Source organism: Ctenocephalides felis, unplaced genomic scaffold, assembly GCF_003426905.1.
Source record: "Ctenocephalides felis isolate EL2017-DRISC unplaced genomic scaffold, ASM342690v1 CF-g0.4_SCAFFOLD_01170, whole genome shotgun sequence".
In the NCBI taxonomy this organism is placed as follows: Eukaryota; Metazoa; Arthropoda; class Insecta; order Siphonaptera; family Pulicidae; genus Ctenocephalides; species Ctenocephalides felis.
This window is the reverse complement of record NW_020537324.1, coordinates 54,616,796-54,639,252: the sequence shown is the minus strand read 5'-3', so window position 1 is coordinate 54,639,252 and position 22,457 is coordinate 54,616,796. Positions and strand designations below refer to the sequence as shown.

Here is a 22,457-nt window from a genome sequence, read left to right as displayed (position 1 = left end):
GAATCAGTTTAGTTATAATTTTTGTAATGAGCCTTTTTTGCATTTTTATGTTGAACCATTTATTTTCTAACAATATCTTTTACTAGAATTGCATGTGAAATAAAAAATAAACGGTTTGATATAAAAATTTTATGCGCTCCTCTGATTTAACACATAGCAATTATCACAACAAAAAAGATATCACAAAACAGGCGCGAATAAAAGTATCACCCCCGGCACGCGTGCCTTCACACAATTCCATATATCTCCTAAAATATTCGAAAATATGTCTGTTATGTTAGACTTCTGTAATGACTTTATTAGAGCAATGTATCGGAACAGAAGTGGGCGGTGCAGGACACGTTCGGCGTTCGTTCTCAATAAAAACGTCAGGATAATAGGGACAAAAATCATTTGCAGATGCAGCGTGCCGGTCAAATGGTCATTTTCACCCTAAATCAGTTGGCCCGTGCGGTTTAGTTATGCCAGTGTATGAATTATGTTGATTTTGACTTGAATCAAAGCGGGATCGTTAAAATTTTTAATGTTAACATTTTTACTGGGTATACAATATTGTGTTGGAACTATGATTCAATTGAATGCTTGCGATTGTATGGTTCAGATTTTCTATTTTTTTTACAAATAGAATCCTTTATTGATATATTAACTTCCCGAAAAAAAAAGTTTGTTTTCATAGACTGTTGATTTATTTTTGTGCGATGAATCTGTTGTTTGTCAGTTTTGTGCGACGATCCGCCAAGCCGTTCTTTATAAATCGCAGAAAAGTGAAAAAATTTTGTCTACGTTTTAGTCCGCAAAAAAAAAATTTAAGCCGATTTTCATGAAACTTTTTTTGGCGATATATATCATAGTCTTATAGAACTTACTGAAATATTACAGCTTTACGACAAGTAGTTTAATTTTAAAAATTCATCAAAGTTTGAGAAAATGAGTAATTTTTTTGACATTTGTTAAAATTAAAATTGGACGATTTACTTCATATAACGATAGAGTACTTAGTCTTAATGAACATACTAAACAATTAAAGCCCAACAAAAAACTGGCTCAATTATAAAAATTATTGATTTTTGAAAATTTGCTTTTAAAAAATACTCCGACCGGGTTGATGTGTTCGATTATCAATAATGTGTTTTAAATCCACGTCGAATACTTTTAACTACTCATACATTAATTTATCTATCATGGATTAAGTCGATTATTTACACATATCAGGAAGTTCATGTAACTTGCCTCAAGGCAAAATACCAATACCAACTAGTTTGTTTATAATATTAAAATAAAATATCGAAATAGAATGATATTGCTCCCCACAAATATTAAATCAATTCTTTATTATTTTTAAATGTAACAAGTTGTTTGAGAAGAAACATAATTGTAAATAGTTCTTGATTTTCCCTTTATTTGAACTATATATCCTTCATTATTATTTCAAGTATTTTCTTTGTATAACATCACATCAAGAGGCAAGTCTAATTGGCCCAAAGCTAAATCAAATTGATGCTTTGAGTGAACAGTTTCGGATAACGCCTTTCGAATAAATGTTCTACATATGTGTTTAAGACTGAATTTACCTGACTCATTCGAAACAATTGGTTCTATAGCACAACTTTGTGATGCTAACCAGAATATTAGGTCTTCAGAAGCATCTGTAAAAGATGTAGTCAAAGCATAAGGAGAGCTTTGAACTGGGCATTCTATAAAAGGTATATCAATTCCAGCATCACTATAAGCTGAATCGTCTACAAAATGCACGTCAATTCCAGCATCACTCAAAGCTTGGACAAACTCTTTCACATAATCCAAGTTGTATCTAAGATTTGATGCAATTTGAACAACTCCTGTAGTTTTCAAATGTTTATTCGAGTGTAAAATTTTAATTACGATTTCCGAATCAGTACACCACATATTGAACAAAAATTGTGCATAATACTGCAATTCATCACCAAGCAAAGGGTTTATACCTTCTTCAAGTAATTTTTGGTAAATATCCATTTTATTGGCAAGTCTAGCATCCCATAAAGCAGTATGATTATCACATGATACATTCAAATTAGCTCCTGCTTTTATTAAAATATCTACAGTTTTTAAATCACACGAATAACTAGCTTCCATAATTGAATACGCACCACGGTAATTACTTACATATCAACAATATCTTTATCAGCTCTCACTAACATTTCTATAATTTCTGATGAAGTACCGGGTACGCAAGCCAAATGTAATGCGGTATCTCCACAAGAATTTTGAATATTCACTGAACAACCTGCATCCAATAACAATATAAGCATTTCATTATATCCCATTTGTACTGCATTATGTAAAGCAGTATCGCCACTGGAGTCTGTTTCATTTAAATCGCAACTTTTGTCTATAGCTTCTATCAATGCATCGATATCATTTAATAACACTGCATCTAATGCACTAGGTACAATATTCTTTGCACCAGCTTTTAAAAGTTCATTTACTATATCATTGTTATTACTCCATCTTGCATACCATAATGCAGTCAAATTCTCATTGTAACTTTTTCAAGATCAGAGCCATATTCCAATAATAATTTCACAACATGAACATTTGAATATGCGCATGCTATCATGAGAGGGGTTTCTCCTCGCTTGTTAATAGTATGCACAGAAGCGCCTCGTTCCAATAATTCTTTAATTATATCAAGTGATTCAGTTTTGTAGCATGCTAAAGATGATACAGTATTTCCATTTTCATTTTCTGCAAGTAGATCGCACTGAACATCAAGAATAAGTTTAATCATTCGAATATTATTATGCTCTACAGCTTTGAACAGGGTCCAGTTTATAGCATTTTGATGGTGGTCATGATTTTTACAAATATCTGAGAAATATGTGATAATTTTCCGTAACCCTTCTTGTAATCTTTCTTCATCATTATCATGTATTGCATGTAATGTGGATTGTTTCTCCATTTCACACATCAATCAATTCAATACATTTCTTAAAGAAAAAAGTTGTCATTCATTGACAACTAAAAAATTATCATTTTGTATATTGACACTTGTGAAATGTTTTACCGGGAAGCTAATTTTGACATATATTTAAAATTTCTGAATAAATGTTACTGCCATTATTTATGAACGATATTGTGAACTTCAATTGTATACGGAAGTATGGATTCATATTTTACGTATTGCTTTTTAACCAAGAACCACCAACAAACTGTCAAAAATACAACGTAATAATTTAACGTATTTAATACTTAACCGTGGATTAATGGTTACTAGTATTTTTTTAATGAGCTTTCAACTCAAAGAACCAGGTTCAACACCCGTCTCGGACAGGCTGATGTCATGCAGCCGTGGCATTGGCTTTCACTTGTGAATATAATTAGTAATATGCTTTCCAATAATTATTGCATCTAATATAAAGTCATTAATATTATAGTTGTTCTAATAATAAATTCATCCAAATGAGATAAGACCAACTGTTGGTTTGCCTCATAAAGCCACGTCAATAAAGTCACAACAAGCTTGAACGACTATTAAGTTCTGATTGCTGTGAATAGAATAAAAAAAGTTTTTCCCATTTTATGTATATCAACTGATACATCAAGCATTTTGATATCCTAATCCATAATATACTGTTTCAGCATATCATTCTTATAGACTAAGAGCCCGTGGACGGATGACAGTATGTATTTTACGACACCTGAAATTTTGTGCATCGATTCCTCTATACCTATCCTACATGAGATCGGGACTGACTAAGTCCAAAGTGGCGAACACAGCTACTGCGCAGCTGGTGAAGGTACCTTTTTTTTTCACCCATTTCCAAACCATTTTACGACGGCTGCCGTTTCGAAAATTTGAAAATATAATATTATTACTATCGGAAAATACCAATGGCAGACGATCATCGCGCGGTTAACATGGTGGCAGACGATTTTGAAAATGCAGAATTTTTTTTTTTGGTTATGTTGGTACGCCAGTACACGTCTGCCGTGATAAGTATAAGCTTTTGATACTATAAGGAATAAAATATGTAAATGGCAGACATCATCAGATTCATTCAAAAAAAAAAAAATTCTGCATTTTCAAAATCGTCTGCCACCATGTTAACCGCGCGATAATCATCTGCCATTGGTATTTTCCGATAGTAATAATATTATATTTTCAAATTTTCAAAACGGCAGCCGTCGTAAAATAGTTCGAAAATTGGCGAAAAAAGGTACCTTTACCAGCTGCGCAGTAGCTGTGTCCGCCACTTTGGGCTTAGTCAGTCCCCATCTCATGTAGGATAGGTATAGAGGAATCGATGCACAAAATCTCAGGTGTCGTAAAATACATACTGTCATCCGCCCACGGGCTTTTGGTCTATTATGTTTGTCAGTAGTTTAAATATAAATAGATAGAAGATAAAAATAGTTTTAACTTCCATAAAATTGTAATAATCTTTTTTAAATATTATAATTTTTATAAATTTCGTTAAAAAATAGTCAAAGCTTTTGTGCTTTACAAAATATTGTCAGCAATTGGTAAAGTTTTTAATGGAAACTCGTTCTAATCATGTCTATAAAGATCATCGATAAAATATAAAAGCAATAATTTGTTTATTAATTTTGACAAAAGTCAGTATAAAGGTAATTAAATTAAATATGCTCGCTATAGTCAAGATTTCTAGTAGGATAGAGCATAGCTTGAAGATACGCGGGTAAAAAGGTCCACCATTAATATCTCAAAAAAGCAAAGTTATGAATTTTTAACAACAATATTTGAAAGCAGAGGGTAAAAATAAGTGATCAGCCATCACTTGAAATCGAGGTCGCTGTCAGGAGATAATTAGCCAAAACTGTTTTTTTTTTGTTGTTAGTTTTTGTTTATGCACTGTGGTTTAGTTTACGAGTCATAAATGTAATTTTCAAGTATTCGTTATTTATTTGTTTTATAAGATGCATTGTTAATTTTAAATTAGTATCACTTGATTTTTATGTTACTTCTTTAAAAGCTTACATGAGGGTGAAATAAAAAAGACCAACTGAACCTTTACCTTTGCAAAGGCATAAGCAATAAAAATTAGTAAATGACAGTTTTAGAAGAAATAAATTAAATCATGTCATTCCAATTCTGCTGATGAATATTTCTAACAAAATACCAAATCAAGATTATATACAGTGTCATCTTTGTAAAAAATGTGCCCATGAAAACTAAATTTTTCATTGGTTGTTTATTGTAGTTATTATTTCGTAAAAAATTTGTATATTTAAAAATAAGACATTGGATTTATTTGCCCTCTGGCTTTCCCATTTTACCCCGGCTATGGAGTAAAAAAGGTCAGATGGCAAGTTTTAGAAAAATGGTAAAAAAATACGTTACTATAATTAACTGAGAATTTTGAGAAAGTTGTTCATTTAATACGTGTTATGTGTTGTTTTGAAGTTTATTTGATTTAGACAGAATATTTACTGAAAGTTAAATTGGACTTTTGTGCCCCACCATACCCTATAACTTTATTTTGACCTGTTATTGCACTAATTCATTATTTATAATTTGCAAAAAATAATAATTGGAAACTTGTTCGCAAAATGGTAATTAAAAAAATATATATCTCACTATTGGTCTAATTCTAAGAAAATAAAGCGAATGATAAAAAATATTTATTACATGCATATACGATTTTAATCAATTATAAATGTATGGTGGTAATATTCTAAATGCAGTAATAAGGATTATATTTCTTTCTCCAGCATTTCCATTCCGTAACCACTGCTCTCACGACTTCCACGAAGCAAATATTAAATTGAAATTAAATTATAATCAAAATAAATAAGTTCGAAACTGTGTGATTTGATTATGCAAATACTGCTTGTCATTAAAATTAAATATCAACTCCAGCGGAGCGTCACGATTCAAAATATCAACTGTTTCGCGGTCTCTCCATTATTTCAACAACGTAATTCGGATTGTTCGTTCACACTTGGCTGACTATAATTATTTTATGCAAAATGAACATAACTCAATCACAATACCAATATCTGGTAGAAATTCTGTGTCAATGTTATGTTATTATATTCGGCGTGCGATCAAATCTATTGATACAAAAAACGAGGGGTTGCACGCACTGAGGATATGTGATACAACCAAAAAATATGTTTTATTTAAAAACGAACAGTTCTGTATGTTCTAGTAACTCAGAATTATGATTTTTAATTTGAAACCTTATTCTGCATGCTATTGACATATTTAAGATATATTTAACTATTTAACATAAGTTAAAATTCAATTAAAAGATTTATTATATTAGTAGTAGTATGTCTCATGCACTTCACGAAGGAAGTTTGCCAGAAAATTTGATTTTATATTCTCTCGGCATTTCAAGTTATTCTGTATCGTTTGACACCAAAATCATAAAATGTATATGCACGTGAAAAAATATTGACATTTCTTCGACGTTTTTCCAAAAACTGCTGAATCCTTTGAAGGCCTTTCGATGAAATTCTATGATGACTCTTTCAGTCAAACCGTTTCTTTACAATTAGCAGATAAGTGCAAATTTTTTGTATGTTTTTATTTCAGAAATCTTGAACCGATTTTGAAAGATATCTGTTGGCGATTCTGCTGATTACTTTTTGGTAAAGGTTGGTTGGACTTACTAAATTTTTTTAAACTATTTTGATGATATTTTACGTGATGCTAGAATTTATGATCTTAAGAAACATTCTAAAATATTACAAACCTACAAAAAATAGTTTATTTAAAAAAATAAATAAATTTAGGGATATTGGGCTGTATCAATTTCAAAAACATATTTTCACAAGTTTAAAAATGACCAAATCTTATTCTTGGACATATCTATATTTTGCAACTTGCTTTAAAGCAAATAGTCCAGTCAATTAAGCTTATGTGTACTGTACACCCTACCATATGTAGGTTTTGAGACAACTTTTAGTGTCAATATACAGATTTACAGCTGGGTATCTCGAATTCCGAGGTGAACTTACTATAATAACTGGACTAAAAATAACATTTACACCTAGTTCTTGTCATATTTAGATAAAGTGAATTATAGCGATTATCTTCACAAATACATATTTGAATAATTATAATCATTTGTTGGATATATAGTAAGCCAAATTAGTCCTATTATCAATCTGAGAATGCACTAGGTCTTCTTATTACACTTTACAGTTTCCAAGTTTTTTCTTCAGTTAGCAGAAAATCTCTGATGATTTCTATCTAAAATTAACTATAAAATTGTTTCGAAATTTACCTTCTCAACATAAATAATATCAGTACCATATTCACGCCCCAAGCAAGTTGCACAATATATTGATCCCTTCTGTAAACCACAATTGGCACTATCATTAACACATCTGTCAATTTGGATTCTTTTGTGGTTGTGATCACACACCTAATATAATTTTATTATTGTGTATTATCAGAAAAAATCATTCTGTGAAGTAAATTATAATTATAATTGGGTGCAAGTTCCATTTTGCAAGTTGCAACAACTTTCTAACAAGTGTAAATATATAATCTACATATAATGAGTAACAATTGTCACTTAGCACCTTATAAAACTGCAATGATATAATTTTGATATTTTGATAATCGAAACATTAATGAAACTAGTGGTGTATTGCAATGTGCCTTAAGGAAAATTGCTGGGACTTCCTGTAGTGTAATAAAGTATTCAAAGGATATTAAATGTTTTAAAAAATATTATTATGAATTCTGTAACTTTTGTTATTCGTATTTTATAGACAAAGTATAAAAGCTTATGAATTGGACGATGATGTTTATATAAGTTTGCATGAATAGTAAATGAACAAAACTCAATGATCACTTTTGAAGCGGAGATAAAATTAAGAATCTTGTCTAATATTTCTAAGAACTATATAAACTGAATTGCAAAGTTAAAATTATTTATATCAAGTATTTTAGCTAGAGTTAAAATTGAAATCCAAAATATTTTTGATACTCAAAATAAATTATTTTTTGAAAAATATTTTTTTAATTTTGAAATAAAAAAATATCTTAAGAAAATCAATCGTTTCGCAAAAAGGTTTTTGAATCACTCAAATCGGAATCTCTCAAAAACTGCCACTTTTCACACATTTAGCTCCGGATCTCCGAAACGGCTGGACATGTCTTTGCCAAAAATGAATTACCACTTCTCCCCATCATCACGAATTGAATGCTTTTTGAATCATTCCAATCGGATACCCGCTTCTCATAAAAAGCGAGTTTCTATTTTCTGCACTCTTTGCTTCGTATCTCGGAAACGACTGGACCGATCTTTCCCAAAAACTAAACAACATTAGTCCCCATAATTAGGAATCGATTGCTTAGTCAATCATTCAAAACATACACACACATCCTTTTTTTGAGGTATGCAAAAATGTTCAGTCACTCTAATACGTGAAGATATGCAAAAAAACGTTTTTGATTTTTGGTCCATTACTATAACTTACCCTACGGGAAGTTAATAAGAGTTTGCTGTTATATTTATTAATGTCTACTTGGTAGGGATATTCTAATCGCGATATTAACTATTAATTCTAAACTAAATACAGATTTTTTTTTATTAAATTATACTTCAATAAACATTTAGACAACAAGTGAAGCATTTTGTAAAGAACTGTTAAGAGATATTACTTGTAATTTCAAACTGAATATATTATTTTTTATTAAATAACAAGTAAAGCATTTTAGTGATCAGTCGAAGGTCCTATCTTTTGAATTTAATGATTAATCCAGATGAAATAGATATAGAATATGATTGTAAAATTAATCAAAGTTACATGGTAATAACTGTAAACACTAGATATTTTTAGATCATCTCTAACGACCAGTTCGGGCTTTCGACTGACTCGAAATGTAAATACGATTTTCCCAGCGGTAGCGTGGCCGAGCGGTCTAAGGCGCTGGTTTAAGGCACCAGTCTCCTCGGAGGCGTGGGTTCGAATCCCACCGCTGCCAAAATTATTTTATTCGAGAATGAAAGTATAAGAACAATTTTTAGAATTTAAAATAATGTTCAGTAAAGTTTCAATTGCATAAACAGTTTTTATTGATAAATAAAATAACGTGTTAACTTTTTATGTTAACAGAATAAAACTTCAATTATTAATGTATATTTAATGTATGTTCAACATATCTAATCACTAACATGATTTGTCGAAATGTAATGTAATGTACTAATGTGTGGATGTGTTAATTGTAGCTGACCTTAGCCATGGTCAGCTACTGCAATATCAATCTATCATATAAACAAAATTTTATACAAATATTGTAAAGTGTTTTTAGTAGACAAGTGTGAATTATCAAAAATAATAAGATACTTATATGACCTTAATATATAATCGACAATAAATAATATTATATGCACATAATATTTGCGTAAATAATAGATACTACACATTTAAATGTACAAATTCTATTAAAAGTAAAGTTTTAAAATAGACTGATCGAACATCTAAATCAAAATAGACTAGCAAAGAAGTTGTTAGATCAAATTCATAGCAGACAAATTACCTAGTGAGCTATTTCATGTACACTAACGAAAAAATCTATTTTATATTTTCTTTTTCGTATTTTTTCTAGAAATTGAGATTTGCTAATTTTTTGCTATTTTTAATGTGGGCATGTATGAGTATTTGAGCCTATTATCTGAGTATGTTCAGTAAAACTCCCAGTTAATTCAACATTGTAGAAATATGATTTTTTTCTATTTTATTTTTACTTTTATTTTCAAAAATTTGTCACCTGGTCCTTTTTACCCCTTAGGCTCGGTATAATGGGAAAACAATAGGTAAACTGTTCCAATGACTTATTTTTAATTTTAAAGGGATTTTACAAAATAATAGCTACAATATACTCAATCAATGCAAAATATAAATTTCATGAGCACTTTTTTTTACAAACTTAACATTGTATTCATCCTTGATCTGGTATTTTGTCAGAAATATTCATCAGTAGGGTTGAAATAACTATTATTTTAGTTTATTTTTTGTAAGATGGCATGTTTTACTAAATTTATATTTTAAATTGCCAATCATTATTTTTATGCCTTTTTCGGTGTAAATGTTCATTTGGCCCTTTTTACCCCATCCATATGTAAGCTATTATAGAGTTCATATAGAAAATATCTGTTGAATCTAACATAAAATTGATACTAGTTCTTATGAAACATCTACATAAACTAAACAACAGTGTTCACAACCAAAAAAACAACAACGAAAGAAAATACTATCGTTATGCAATTTCAAACATGGCCATTTAACACCTGATAGCGATGTTGCTTGTTTACACATCTTTTTTCATTTACTTTCAAATAATGTTGTTAAAATACTCTTATCTTCACATGTTTTTGAGATATTGTTGGTGGACCTTTTTACCCGCGGTCCTTTAAGTCCCGCTCTACTCTAAGTATCTTTCGGATCATTTCTTCGGAGTTCATTGTTAAACATTTTTTTTGCGACTTTGATCAATTTTTGTATGATGATAGAGTTCATTTTCGTATTATAGAAGTACGACAAAAAGATAGCAATATAAAATATTATTATTTACAAGTTTCTGGAAGTTAATGCAACTTTTTTTAATCTTATTCTACACCTGGTTCCTTTTGGCACTACCATCAGTGTGAAGAAATTCATTACTGGACATTGTTTTCAGATTTATTGTTTTTGTACCCATAACTAATGTGAAAAACTTATTTGATGCTTTTTGAATTTAACTCCCTGAAAGAATTTGTTTTCGTTATAAAACCGATTTTTAATGTTTAATTTGATTTTTCTACGTTTCAAGTCATTCTAAATCGTGACGTTTTGGTGACACCAAAATTGGTACAATGAACAATTGATTTTGGGGTTTATGTTGATAGAAAATCAAAATATATACATACATTGCTATCACCATCGCACAAGTAATAATGCTAATCTCGTAAGCAATTTAATTAATTATCGAATAATACTCCAGTCACAATATCCCATCAAAGTAAGCTATAAGTACATATGGACAGAACAGGCTAATGTAATTAGACATATGCAATTAGTAAATGCATTCAGATACATGCATTGCTCGGTATAGTTAAAATCAAATCACTGTGCATAAACGCGATGAATCGGATAGAAACTGTTTGACAAATATTAATAAATGATAATTAAATTTTACATTATGTTATTCATTACATTAAAATTATTTAATTGGTGATCAAAGCCGAACTGAAATTAAATTACAAATATACAGTCAATAAATTAATTTGATATATGCCATTCATTAAATAAATTAAATTAAATAGTATTTAATATAAGAAAAATAATTATTGAATACTCAATATTTAATATATACAATTTTTCCAACATTTGCAAATATAAAATTTCAGTAAAATTATTAAAGAGATTAAATACTTGCAAAATTAAAAAGTAAATATGTTTTTTTATTAAATACTAGCTGACCCGGCAAACGTTGTTTTGCTATTTAAACAATTTCTAGATAATCAAAAATATTAATACTTTAATTGTATAAAGATGTGTATTGTTTGAATGCTATATACAATGAGGTATTATAAAAACAATATCAACCCCATTAGTTTGTCTATATTTTCTCAATACAATCAAACTGGAAGTTTTATACACTTTCTATAGAAAACATGGTATAATCCAATCCAAGTCTTTTTTGGTCTTTCGACCAAAATTTTTTTTCTGGATTTTGCGAATAATTCTAAATATTACTACTGAGCTTATACAAAATTTTCAAATTTCTGCGAGGAAAGATAGAAAATGAATTAAGTATTTCTCCTTTGACTTTTTGAAAAGTTTCAAGTAACATTCGATGAATTAAAGTAAATTTAATAAAAAAGTATATATGTAGAGCAGGGCGAGGCACAAAGATCCAATTTGACTTTGAGCAAATATAAACTATATTATGAAAACCAAACGAATTATATCACAACAAATAACACATTTCAAACGAACAATTATCTGACTACGTTCAGTAAAACTGCCAGCTACTTCATCATTGTAGAAATGCGCTTTTTTAATGTCTTTCAAAAATTTGTTATCTAGACCTTTTTACCCCATAGACGTGGTAACTTGGAACGGTCAGGTGGCAAACAAGTTTATTGTCTTTTATTATGGATTCTCAAAGATTACCGTTTATCTCTCGATTACAATTAGAAAAAGTTTTGTCTTAAAATGAAATCATCAGTAAATTCTTCGAATTAGAAATTAGAAATTCGAGCTTGGATGATTCGAAAAGATAATCATCTGTACTAATTATAAACCCAACAATGGGCGATAAGAGTGATCAAGCAACAAATTAGTATATTTCGATTTATAAAAGAATTTTTCAAACATTGAGTAGGGTAGTGAGCGGGGCATAAGGTGCAATTTGACTTTAAGCAAAATAATATAAATAATATATAGAGCGAACGATCTATACAACTATATTGTGAAAACCAAACCAATATTATATCACAACAAATAACACATATCAAAAAAACTACTATCTGTCTAAAACTCCCATAACTGTAGAAATTACTTTCTTTGCTGTTTTTCAAAAATTTGTCACCTGGTCTTAAGGCTTATTTTTTTATTTTGAAGGAATTTTTACGGAATAATAATAGCTACATTATTCAACCAATGCAAAACATAAATTTGATGGGCACATTTTTACAGAGATGACAATGTGTATAACCTTGATCTGGTATTTCTTCAGTTATTTCTTTAAAAATATTTATAAGCAGAGTTCAAATGAGAATTTATTTATTTTATTTCGTGTAGAATTGTTTTTTTAACTTAATTTACTTTTTTATTTGCTCCTTTTTATTGTTTACACCTTTACCAGTACGTATACTTAAAAATTATCTCGTAAACTAAACAACAGTGCACACAACCAAAAAAACTAACAACGAAAAAAATACTTTTGTTATAGATTTTTAAGCATTGCCGTTTATCTTCAGATAGCGATGTCGTAAGGATCAAAGTGGTGATGGCTGGTTTTACACCTTTTTCTCTCTATTTTTAAATATTGTTGTTAAAAAATTCTTAACTCTACCTGTTTTTGAGATATAGGTGTTGAACTTTTTTATCCGCAGATATTTAAGTCCCCCTTTATTCTAATCTTCTTTTGTGTATGTTTTACAAGTTTTTTTTGGCATTTATTTCAAAACTATACTATGCATATCAATAGGCAGTAGTGATATCAATTTTCCCTTGAAAGTATAGATCAAAATATGTTTCAAATGCAAATAAACCATTTTGAGCACTGTGGTGTGAAATGTCAATGGGAAATCTTTCACGCTATTCTTCCTTGAATCGAGTTGGAATTTATTTAAAAACTCAGATCACGGACCTGTCCTAGGGCTGTACTACTCATTGTCTAATATTTATGGATATCATTGACATGATTTTCAATAAATTCTATAGTTTACTATTCTACCATTACATATTGAGACTATAAGGTGCTTTACTTGAAAGAACTAACAAGAATTCGATTCTATCTTCATAGTTATTAAATATATTGTTGTAGTAGCACCCCTATGTTTGAAGACATTTTACCAGTAGGAATGGTGTAAGAAAATTACATGTTAGACCGTGTAGGATTACAACTCAAACACATGACTTAATTCCAACAGCAAACAGACGACTGTCATTACATTCTCGTAATAACTCCGTTCCAGTTTCTCACGGCGTAGACGAAGGGGTAGGTGGTCCATGTGACTTGCGCCTTTTTAATCAATTTCCAACGTCCCGTAGAACGACCAACCAGATGTCGCAATTTCAACCCTAAGCCACACCCTGAAACAGTCAGCCGTTATTCGATTGGCTTTCCGGCAGACTGTAGTCAGAATTTCACCCCGCTGAGAACGTCAGCCCGCCCTTGTTGTGACGCTTGTTTAGACGGGGGTGCGTGTTATTCAATTCGACTCATACGGGCTTTGCAATTACATCGAAACGAGTTCTCGGCTGTGTTTATATCGCGGGGTATAAGTCAGTACACGTCAAATAACGCGTCGCGCACGTCACTAGGGGATGGTTCGGATTTAGGAATGAATTGAGCACATTTTAGTATGGAAATAATATAGACGTATATACAAAGTAACTTTTTTGAAAATTATTGTCAAAGTTATTAAGAAAAAATAATTGAGTGTTATGTTGGAGTGATTTAATTAACATTTGTTTTTCAAATTGTTATGTCCAAGTGAGTGTTAATAGTTTAAGCTGGACAACAAAACTAACAAAATGTAAGTAGATATTTTTTATATCTATCCAATTAGGATAAAGTAAAGAGATAAAGGCATTCGAATACCCGTTCAAGGATACTGTTCGAATAATAATATAATTAATGGGATAATAATCATTTTATAAATTGGGTTAAAGGGTTAATCCAGAAAAAACAAATTTTAATTACCTTTTATAGTCATCTCTTTTCCGTCATTTGTCAAAGAGAACCAAACGACTTCCTTGTAAATTGCCTTCTAAAAATCAGTATCTTAGTATGTCCTTGCCCTATATGTTATTTTGTCCGAAAATATGTTATTATAGTTCCTAGTTAATTAAAGTTATTAAAAAAACATCAAAAAAGATAAGTAAAAACAATTGGGACTGGGTTATCATTAAATAAATAAAGATCATTAACTAGTGATGCATCATTATTTTTGTATTTTTGAGATTATTTTTAAGAACTTTACGTACCAAAATTATAATTTTTAGAAAAGTTTTATTTTTTTAAAAAACTTTGAAAAGAATGTATATTTATGAGAATTTTGAACTGTTTGAAATAATTTGAACTTTTTTTTCATATATTTACTGCAAGGTCTAACGGTTAAATATTGGTACGAAACCCATAGAAATGTAAACAAAACTTGTTCTCATTATTAAAATCCTTATAAATTTTTTGATAATTAGATGTGCATATGTCTAATAATCATTTTTGACCACCAAATGGTTTTTTTTTTACTTTTTTTCATTAGATTTTGCAAATCGCTAGACATACCTTACCAAACATTTTAACAGTTTTTTATTTTGTCATTACAAATAACATGTTTTTTAAATCATTCAAGTCGATCGCTCCTTATCTCAAAAGCTGAATTTTCATTTTTGGCATTTTTTGCCCCGTATCATTGAAACAGCTGGAGCTGTCTTTGCCAAATAATAATCAGCACTTCTTCCCTTCAATACAAATCTAATGTTTTTTGAATTATTCAAATAAGTTGATTCGAACACACACACGTACATTCATGTTTTTCTAATAGTATGCTTAAATGTTCAGAAACCTTTGCAACGTAAAGATATATAAAAATTTTCGTTCTAATTTTTTTGTTATTACTATAACTTACTCTACGGGAAGTTATGAAACAAAACACCATGTTATTTTGTCCGTATTTCCCCTATTAATAAATCAATGTCGGAAACCTGAGTGTCATTGTTTTGATATTTTATTATATCTAGTGCACGCTATACAAATTTAGACTCTGTAAAAATAATCATTGTTAAGCAGCAAAATGATTTTGATGTTATCAATACCTACATATTTGAGAAATATTGACTATTGGATTATCTTCTATTATTCTGCGTACTCCCATTGGGTTACAGTAATCGTATTATATGTTATAGTTCGGTGCGTAAGTTATTATTACATACCAGATTACTTAACAGTATTAATCGTTTTTAGTGAATACGCAATTCAGATAAAATCTGGGAATTATAACTCGCCTGGCTAAAGTTTTTGATCAGTAGTAACAAATAACAAGTATATTAACATTTTTGCTTGGATAGCAAAAGAATATTTCTTTTTATTGGTCTCAGTTTGCAAATAATTATAAATAAGTCAAGATATAATCTCTTGACTAACTGACTGATATACGAGCAAATTATAACTATAAATTTCATCGTAGCAATTTTTAATAAACAATTTGTTTATTGTTAATGATCACTGCTTTCGAATAGTTTTAAAAAGATAGAGAACAATTACTTGTGGTCATCTTGTGGTATTGCATAATACACATCAGAAAGATCGATATTTTCAGTCCTTTCAACTCTGAATGTTTTTTTTTTCAAAATAAAACAGATATTTAATAATCTACGTTCTTATTTCATATTTCTAGTAGCTGATAATGATTAGGTAATTTAATATAGCTGTTTATATATTAAGTAAGAACTCACTCTGTCTAAATCATAAAATTAAATACATTTATATTAATTTCTTTTTTAAAAACGTTGGAAACAGGCTCTTAGAAAATTTGATGATTTATCAAAAGATTGATTTTTCCTTCTATATTTACCAGTTTTGCTTTAATATTTTAATCTTTGTTATAGACTTTTAGATGTTCAGCGCTAAGAAAAATGACTAATAAATACCATTTAAAACCTTTGCAAATATTATGATATCTAAACGTTGAAATATGAAAATAACTTGCATTTAATATGATCACTATATTTTACATGGATTAAAATCAATGATGAACAAAAGATTTGCAGTGAGTTAAAAAGAATAGTCGAGGAAATTTCAAGTCGAGCTGGCAAAGCATCCGTGGTAATAACGTGGATTGTCAATTACTGTTTTACGGGTTCGATACTCACTTTGGTCAGGTTTGATATCAAGCAGTTTGATATTGCTACATCAGATTTTTACTTCAGATTACGGATCTCAATTGTGATATAAAGTGTAAGTAGCTTTTCAAAGCATTATTGCAAAATATAATCACATCAGTATTAGAAATATCTGATATAATGTTATCAGAGAGAGAATGGTCAACCACTGATGGGTCGCCTAGAAACACTAGGTTAAGGAGGGTTCATCGAAACAGATTATGGAACACATAGTTTTCATTGCAATTCAAATATAACTAGCTGTAAGTGGAATTCTGTCTTAAGGCAATTAAGGCATCGTGCCTTAATGCAAATTGCTGGAACTTCCCGTACGAAAAATTATTTTTTTTTTAAAAACGATTAACATTTTTGAAAAAAATTTACTTCGAAAAAATAAGATTTTTGACAAAAAATTACTTCTTTTTGAAAAAAAATAATTTTTTTTTTAATTTTTTTTTTTAAAAATGTTTTCTTTATTTTGACATATTTTGAAAGATCTAAACTTTTTTTCAAAGCAATCGTACTGCTTTAACTGCATAAAGACGAAATATCAAACTGCGTAAGCGCCGCGTCGACGTCTAACGCGTAAACATTGGTACGGAACCCATAGGAATGTGAACCAAAATTATACTTATTGTTAAAATCTCTATAAAATATCTGATAATTTGATGTGCATATGTCTAATGATCATTTTTGACCGCCAAATGGCATTTTTTTATACTTTTTTCATTAGATCTCCGAAACCGCTAGACCTGCCTTTATGAAAATTTGATCAATTCTTCACCTTGTCAATACAAGTAAAATGTTTTTTGAATTATTAAAATCGGACGCTCCGTTCTCTTAAAAACTGAGTTACCGTTTTCGGCACTTTTTGCCCCGTATCTTCGGAACGGTTAGACCTGACTTCGCCAAAAACTAATCAGCACGTCTCCTTATCAATACAAATCGAATGTTTTTTGAAAAATTCAAATCAGTTGATCGGTGTTCCCGAAATCGTCGACGAAAATTTGTATCCGCACATACATACACACACGCACACACACACACACACACACACACACATACATCCATTTTTTCTAAGGTATGCCAAAATATTCAGAAACTTTTGAAACGTCGAGAAATGCAAAAATTTTCATTTTCGATTTTTTTGCGATTACTATAACTTGCCCTACGGGAAGTTAAAAAATAGTGTATCTAATTAAATAATATATGATCGCTATTAGATAAATTCTAGTAATAAACATCTGTTAAATAGAAGTAGGTCAACAGTTGTGTTGCTATTTAAAAACAGCGAAAAAGGGGAAGTTCGAACACAACAGCTCATATAACTAAAGTTCTGATTACTGTTAAAAATTAGAATATAAAAACACTATATAAAAAAATTGAAATTTCATGTGAGAAGGAAAAAAACACGATTATCCAATAATAATAACTATGCTATATAAATAGTGATAATACAACAGTAAACTTTCAATTCAGATGTATTATAAATAAATTCTAGTTCGAATCACGACATTTAATATACTCGTATAACTACAAACCTACATCTCCTTCATTGAGAGACAAACTAGTGGGGCGCATGGCATCGTGCCTTAAGGCAAATTGCTGGAACTTCCCGTACCAAAAATTATTTTTTTTTTGAAAAGATTAACATTTTTTTAAAAAAATTTACTCTAAAAAATAGATTTTTGAGGAACTATATAAATTTTTGACAAAAACTTACTTTTTGTTGAAAAATTTATTTTGAAATATTTTGGAAATTCTGAACTTTTTTTCAAAGCAATCGTACTGCTTTAATGCATAGAGACTAAATATCGAAGCGCGTAAGCGCCGCGTCGCTGTCTAACGCATAAGCATTGGTACGGAACCCATAGGAATGTTAACAAAATGTATACTCATTGTTAAAATCTCTATAAAATATCTGATAATTTGATGTGCATATGTCTAATGTCTAATGATTATTGTTGACCGCCAAATGTTATTTTTTTTTACTTTTTTTACTAGATCTCTGAAACCGCTAGACCTAATTTCATAAAAATTTCATCAAATCTTCATCTTGATAATGCAAGTAAAATGTTTTTGAATTATTCAAATTGCTTCATCCCGATTCCCGAAATCGTCGACGAAAATTTGTATCTGAACACACACAAATGCACGCACACACACACATACACACACATACATCAATTTTCTCTAAGGTATGCCAATATATTCAGAAACCTTTGAAACGTAAAGTTATATAAAAATTTTCATTTTCGATTTTTGTGCGATTACTATAACTTACCCTACGGAAAGTTAATTATAAATAAATCAATTTATCACCTCCAGAACATTAACAATCGTCATTTCATTTCGAATCAAATTTCAAAAAAAAAAAATAGTTGCCAAATTTCCACAAAATTGAAAAAGTGCTCCATCATAGTCACAGTCTAAACGCATTTGCAAATAATTCTGTGCGATATTTTCACTTATACTGTGCTCAGCTTGGCGGCATTTTCACATTTTTCAATAATTTTCACAAAATTGGAAAAGTGCTCCAGTACACAAACAGTCTAAACGCACTTGGGTAAACATTTGTACCAGAGTGGCGCTTAGACTGTGCTTAGCTTGGGTGATTTTTTGAATTTTTAGTCCAAAATTACAAAAAAATTTTTTTGAAAAAAAATTAGAATCAAAAAATTTTTTTTTCCAAAATCAATTGTTTTGTTGAAAAAAGCAGAAAGTTCTTTGAATCATTTAAATCGGACGCTTAGTTCTCTCAAAAACAGCCATTTTTTTAAATTTAGCTCTGTAACTCCGAAACCTCTGGGCCTACCTTTGCCAAAAACTAATCAGCACATCTCCCTATCAATAGGAATCGAATGTTTTTTAAACCATTCAAATCGGTTGATCCGTTCTCTCAAAAATTCGCTTTCTATTTTTTGCACTCTTTGCTCCATATCTCCGTAACGGCTGGACCTGCCTTTGCCAAAAACTAATCAGCACATCTCCCTATCAATAGGAATCGAATGTTTTTTAAACCATTCAAATCGGTTGATCCGTGCGCCCGAAAACGTGGACGAAAAAAAGCGGACATACAAAACACACACACACACACACACACACACACACACACACACACACACACATCCATTTTTTCTGAAGTATGCCAAAATGTTCAAAAACCTTCAAAACGTCGAGAAATGTAAAAATTTTTGATTTCGATTTTTGGACGATTACTATAACTTACCCTACGGGAAGTTAAATACGAGTCAAGATGTCGTTGGAAGTGTACGAATTCAATTTAAATTTTAATTTAACAATTCCAGAGATTTGATTTAAACTCTGCGTCATTCTCCGTTGTTGTTTAATCTGCGAAGTTTAGCGAGCCGCCGTTCTGCATTGTTCGGCCCTAAGAGTTCATACATTTATAACGAACGTAATACGAGTCCTAACGCACAAGACAATGGAAAAGGTAAAGTTATGTCGCAGGACCTTTTAACTAAAATTTTCACGTCGAGTGCGTACTTGAAGGATATCGTTTGCGAAACAGGGCTTTAATTAAAAAAACATTCAAATGTAACTACAATTAATTGGTACTATGAATAATTTATTTCAATTAAAGTAGAATGTAATCTGAAGAGGTATATTGTGAATATAAACTCATTATTTTGGTTCATTGATAATCTTTATCCTTTTTGCACATAGCTGGTTATTGCAGATATTATATTGCATTGGTTTCAAATTTTTTCCCTTATCCTGTTCATATCATATTTGGTGCTATGTGTTGACACGTTTCCACTGTTTTTTAATACTCGTAGAGGTTTATGATTTCGCCAGAAAATCCAATTTCTAAAAATCGAAAGTATGTGTGTGTATCAATGGGTTTGTTTTTGACGATTTTGATGTAACTTTGTATAAGTATAAAAGTCATGGTTCTAATGAACATCCTGAAATATTATAGGTCTACAAAAAGTGGTTTAAACATAAAGAATTATTATAACTTGGAATAAAATGAGTTTAAAATTCGCTAAATTCAATTTTGGTCAAGTCGAATATTTATATATATTTTTCGACAAGTTTTTGCAACTAACTTAAATTAAAATCACTCACACCTATTTGCAATAAGTTTCTTCTATCACACTGAACATAGATTTAGTGAAATATATCAATGTTATAGTAACCGATATTTCAGTATAAAATCTAATTCACAAGCTTTTTATAATTAAAAATATATTAGTAATTTATATTTATAGTAAATATTTAGTAATTCCAATTGTTCAACACAGACGCTGGTGTTGTTTAGGGACTAATAGGGATACTTGGGGTATATATTTATTGTTTTGCCTTGTTTGATAGTTCTACAAAATCAAAAAACTACATTTAACTTTTATTAACTTTTTTTTTGAATCTATTACATTCCACACAATTATCTTTTTTTGAATATGTATATAATTCTAGTATATTGCCAACTAGCCTCTAAATTTTATTTCAGAAAACCCCAGGTGTTTTATTTGTACATTAATCAAGTTAACTCAATTTAAACTATTTAGCAATCACAAAAAATTGGTACACATTATCAAAGTTTGATAAATTTGAAGCAAATTAAGATTTATAAAATTTAAAATTAGCGAAAAAAATAACATAATTTTATATTACAACGATGTGAAAAATGACGGACTTGCACAGTTTTGTATATTGCGTCGGCCTGCGGGCAGTAGTAATGACAATATTATGCAGCAGGTTTTACATGTCAAATTGAGCCAAAAAATATTTTAATGTTTTACCCCGTTATAGATACCCCCTAGGTCTCCTATAAATATAATTTTAAATTAAGCCTCGTATCGAAAATATAAAATTAAGATAATATTGTAGTTCATACCGTTTATCAAGCCGGTTTATTTAAGAAATAATAAAATTTGCGGTAGTCTGGCGGACATAGCTCAGAGGTAGCATGTCCGACTCACATACCAGAGATCGTTGGTAACCTGGCGCTTACAAATGAAAAATATCAGAATGTATAAGAATTTCAATTGTAAGATGTATGTAAAAGAAATGATTAGAATGTTTAAGATATTAGAATGTATAGAAATTGAATTAGAATTGAAAATAAAAATGAAATAGTGGAAAGAAGTAAGAAGATAATGAAGAGAATAAGTTGAACTATGTAGAAGAATAGGATTTATGTGAAGAAGATAAGTTTTTTTTTTTTTTGTATTTATTTTTCATAGCAAGCTATACAAAGTACATTCAGCTACATATGTTACAGTTATATATTAATTGTCTGCGTGAGAAGGATCGCTATCCTGCGATAGCGCCTTCATAGATATTATATTAAGATAAAAAGATAAGTTGAAAGAAAGTATATAGTATAAGAAGAATAGAATCTATATATAGATTGAATATAATGTAAAATTAGTATAGAATGTAAATTAATGTTGTAGGTGGCTAAATGCTCAGAGTAAGCAAAGCCAAAAAAAAAATTGCGGTATAAATTTCAGTTTCATTGTTTGCGTTGTTTGATAATTCAAGCAACCAAAAAACTTTTTATTGTCAACTTTCTTTTAAAAGTTTGATAATAATAATTTATTATCATTCATTTCTCTCTTTATTTATTATATAATAAATAATAATCATTCAATAAACTATATTAGACATACAATTTGTATTTCAAAAATGGGGTTATAAAGAGAAGATTATGGGGTTTATATATAATGACTATTTATGATATTCACATTGAATATATTATAACCACCAAATTATATAATATATTTATTATTTTTCATCCTGTTGATAAGTCTTCGCAAATACACGTACTTTTGAAAATATCACTTGTAATTGAAACATCCACTGGTTTAAAGCGCGATCGTATGGGGTAGCAGATAGACAAGTGTAGGGGGTTCATGTTGCGTAATTGG

At 29.8% G+C, this 22,457-nt stretch overlaps 1 protein-coding gene and 1 non-coding gene across 2 annotated transcripts in view; one reads left to right on the top strand and one right to left on the bottom strand.

The window, feature by feature from the left end:
* Positions 1–2,138: 2,138 nt before the first annotated feature.
* The window catches only part of LOC113367405 (putative ankyrin repeat protein RF_0381), a 30,014-nt gene continuing 9,695 nt past the window's right edge, over positions 2,139–22,457 (bottom strand). Inside the window, exons 2-4 of the mRNA XM_026609016.1 lie at positions 7,236–7,376; positions 2,616–2,740; positions 2,139–2,523 (exon numbers count right to left, since the gene is read on the bottom strand). Coding sequence (XP_026464801.1) covers positions 2,139–2,523; positions 2,616–2,740; positions 7,236–7,376 — 651 coding nt within the window. The remainder of the gene's footprint in view (positions 2,524–2,615; positions 2,741–7,235; positions 7,377–22,457) is intronic.
* On the top strand, positions 8,866–8,947 carry Trnal-aag. Its single transcript has one exon. It is a non-coding gene; the product is annotated as a tRNA-Leu (tRNA).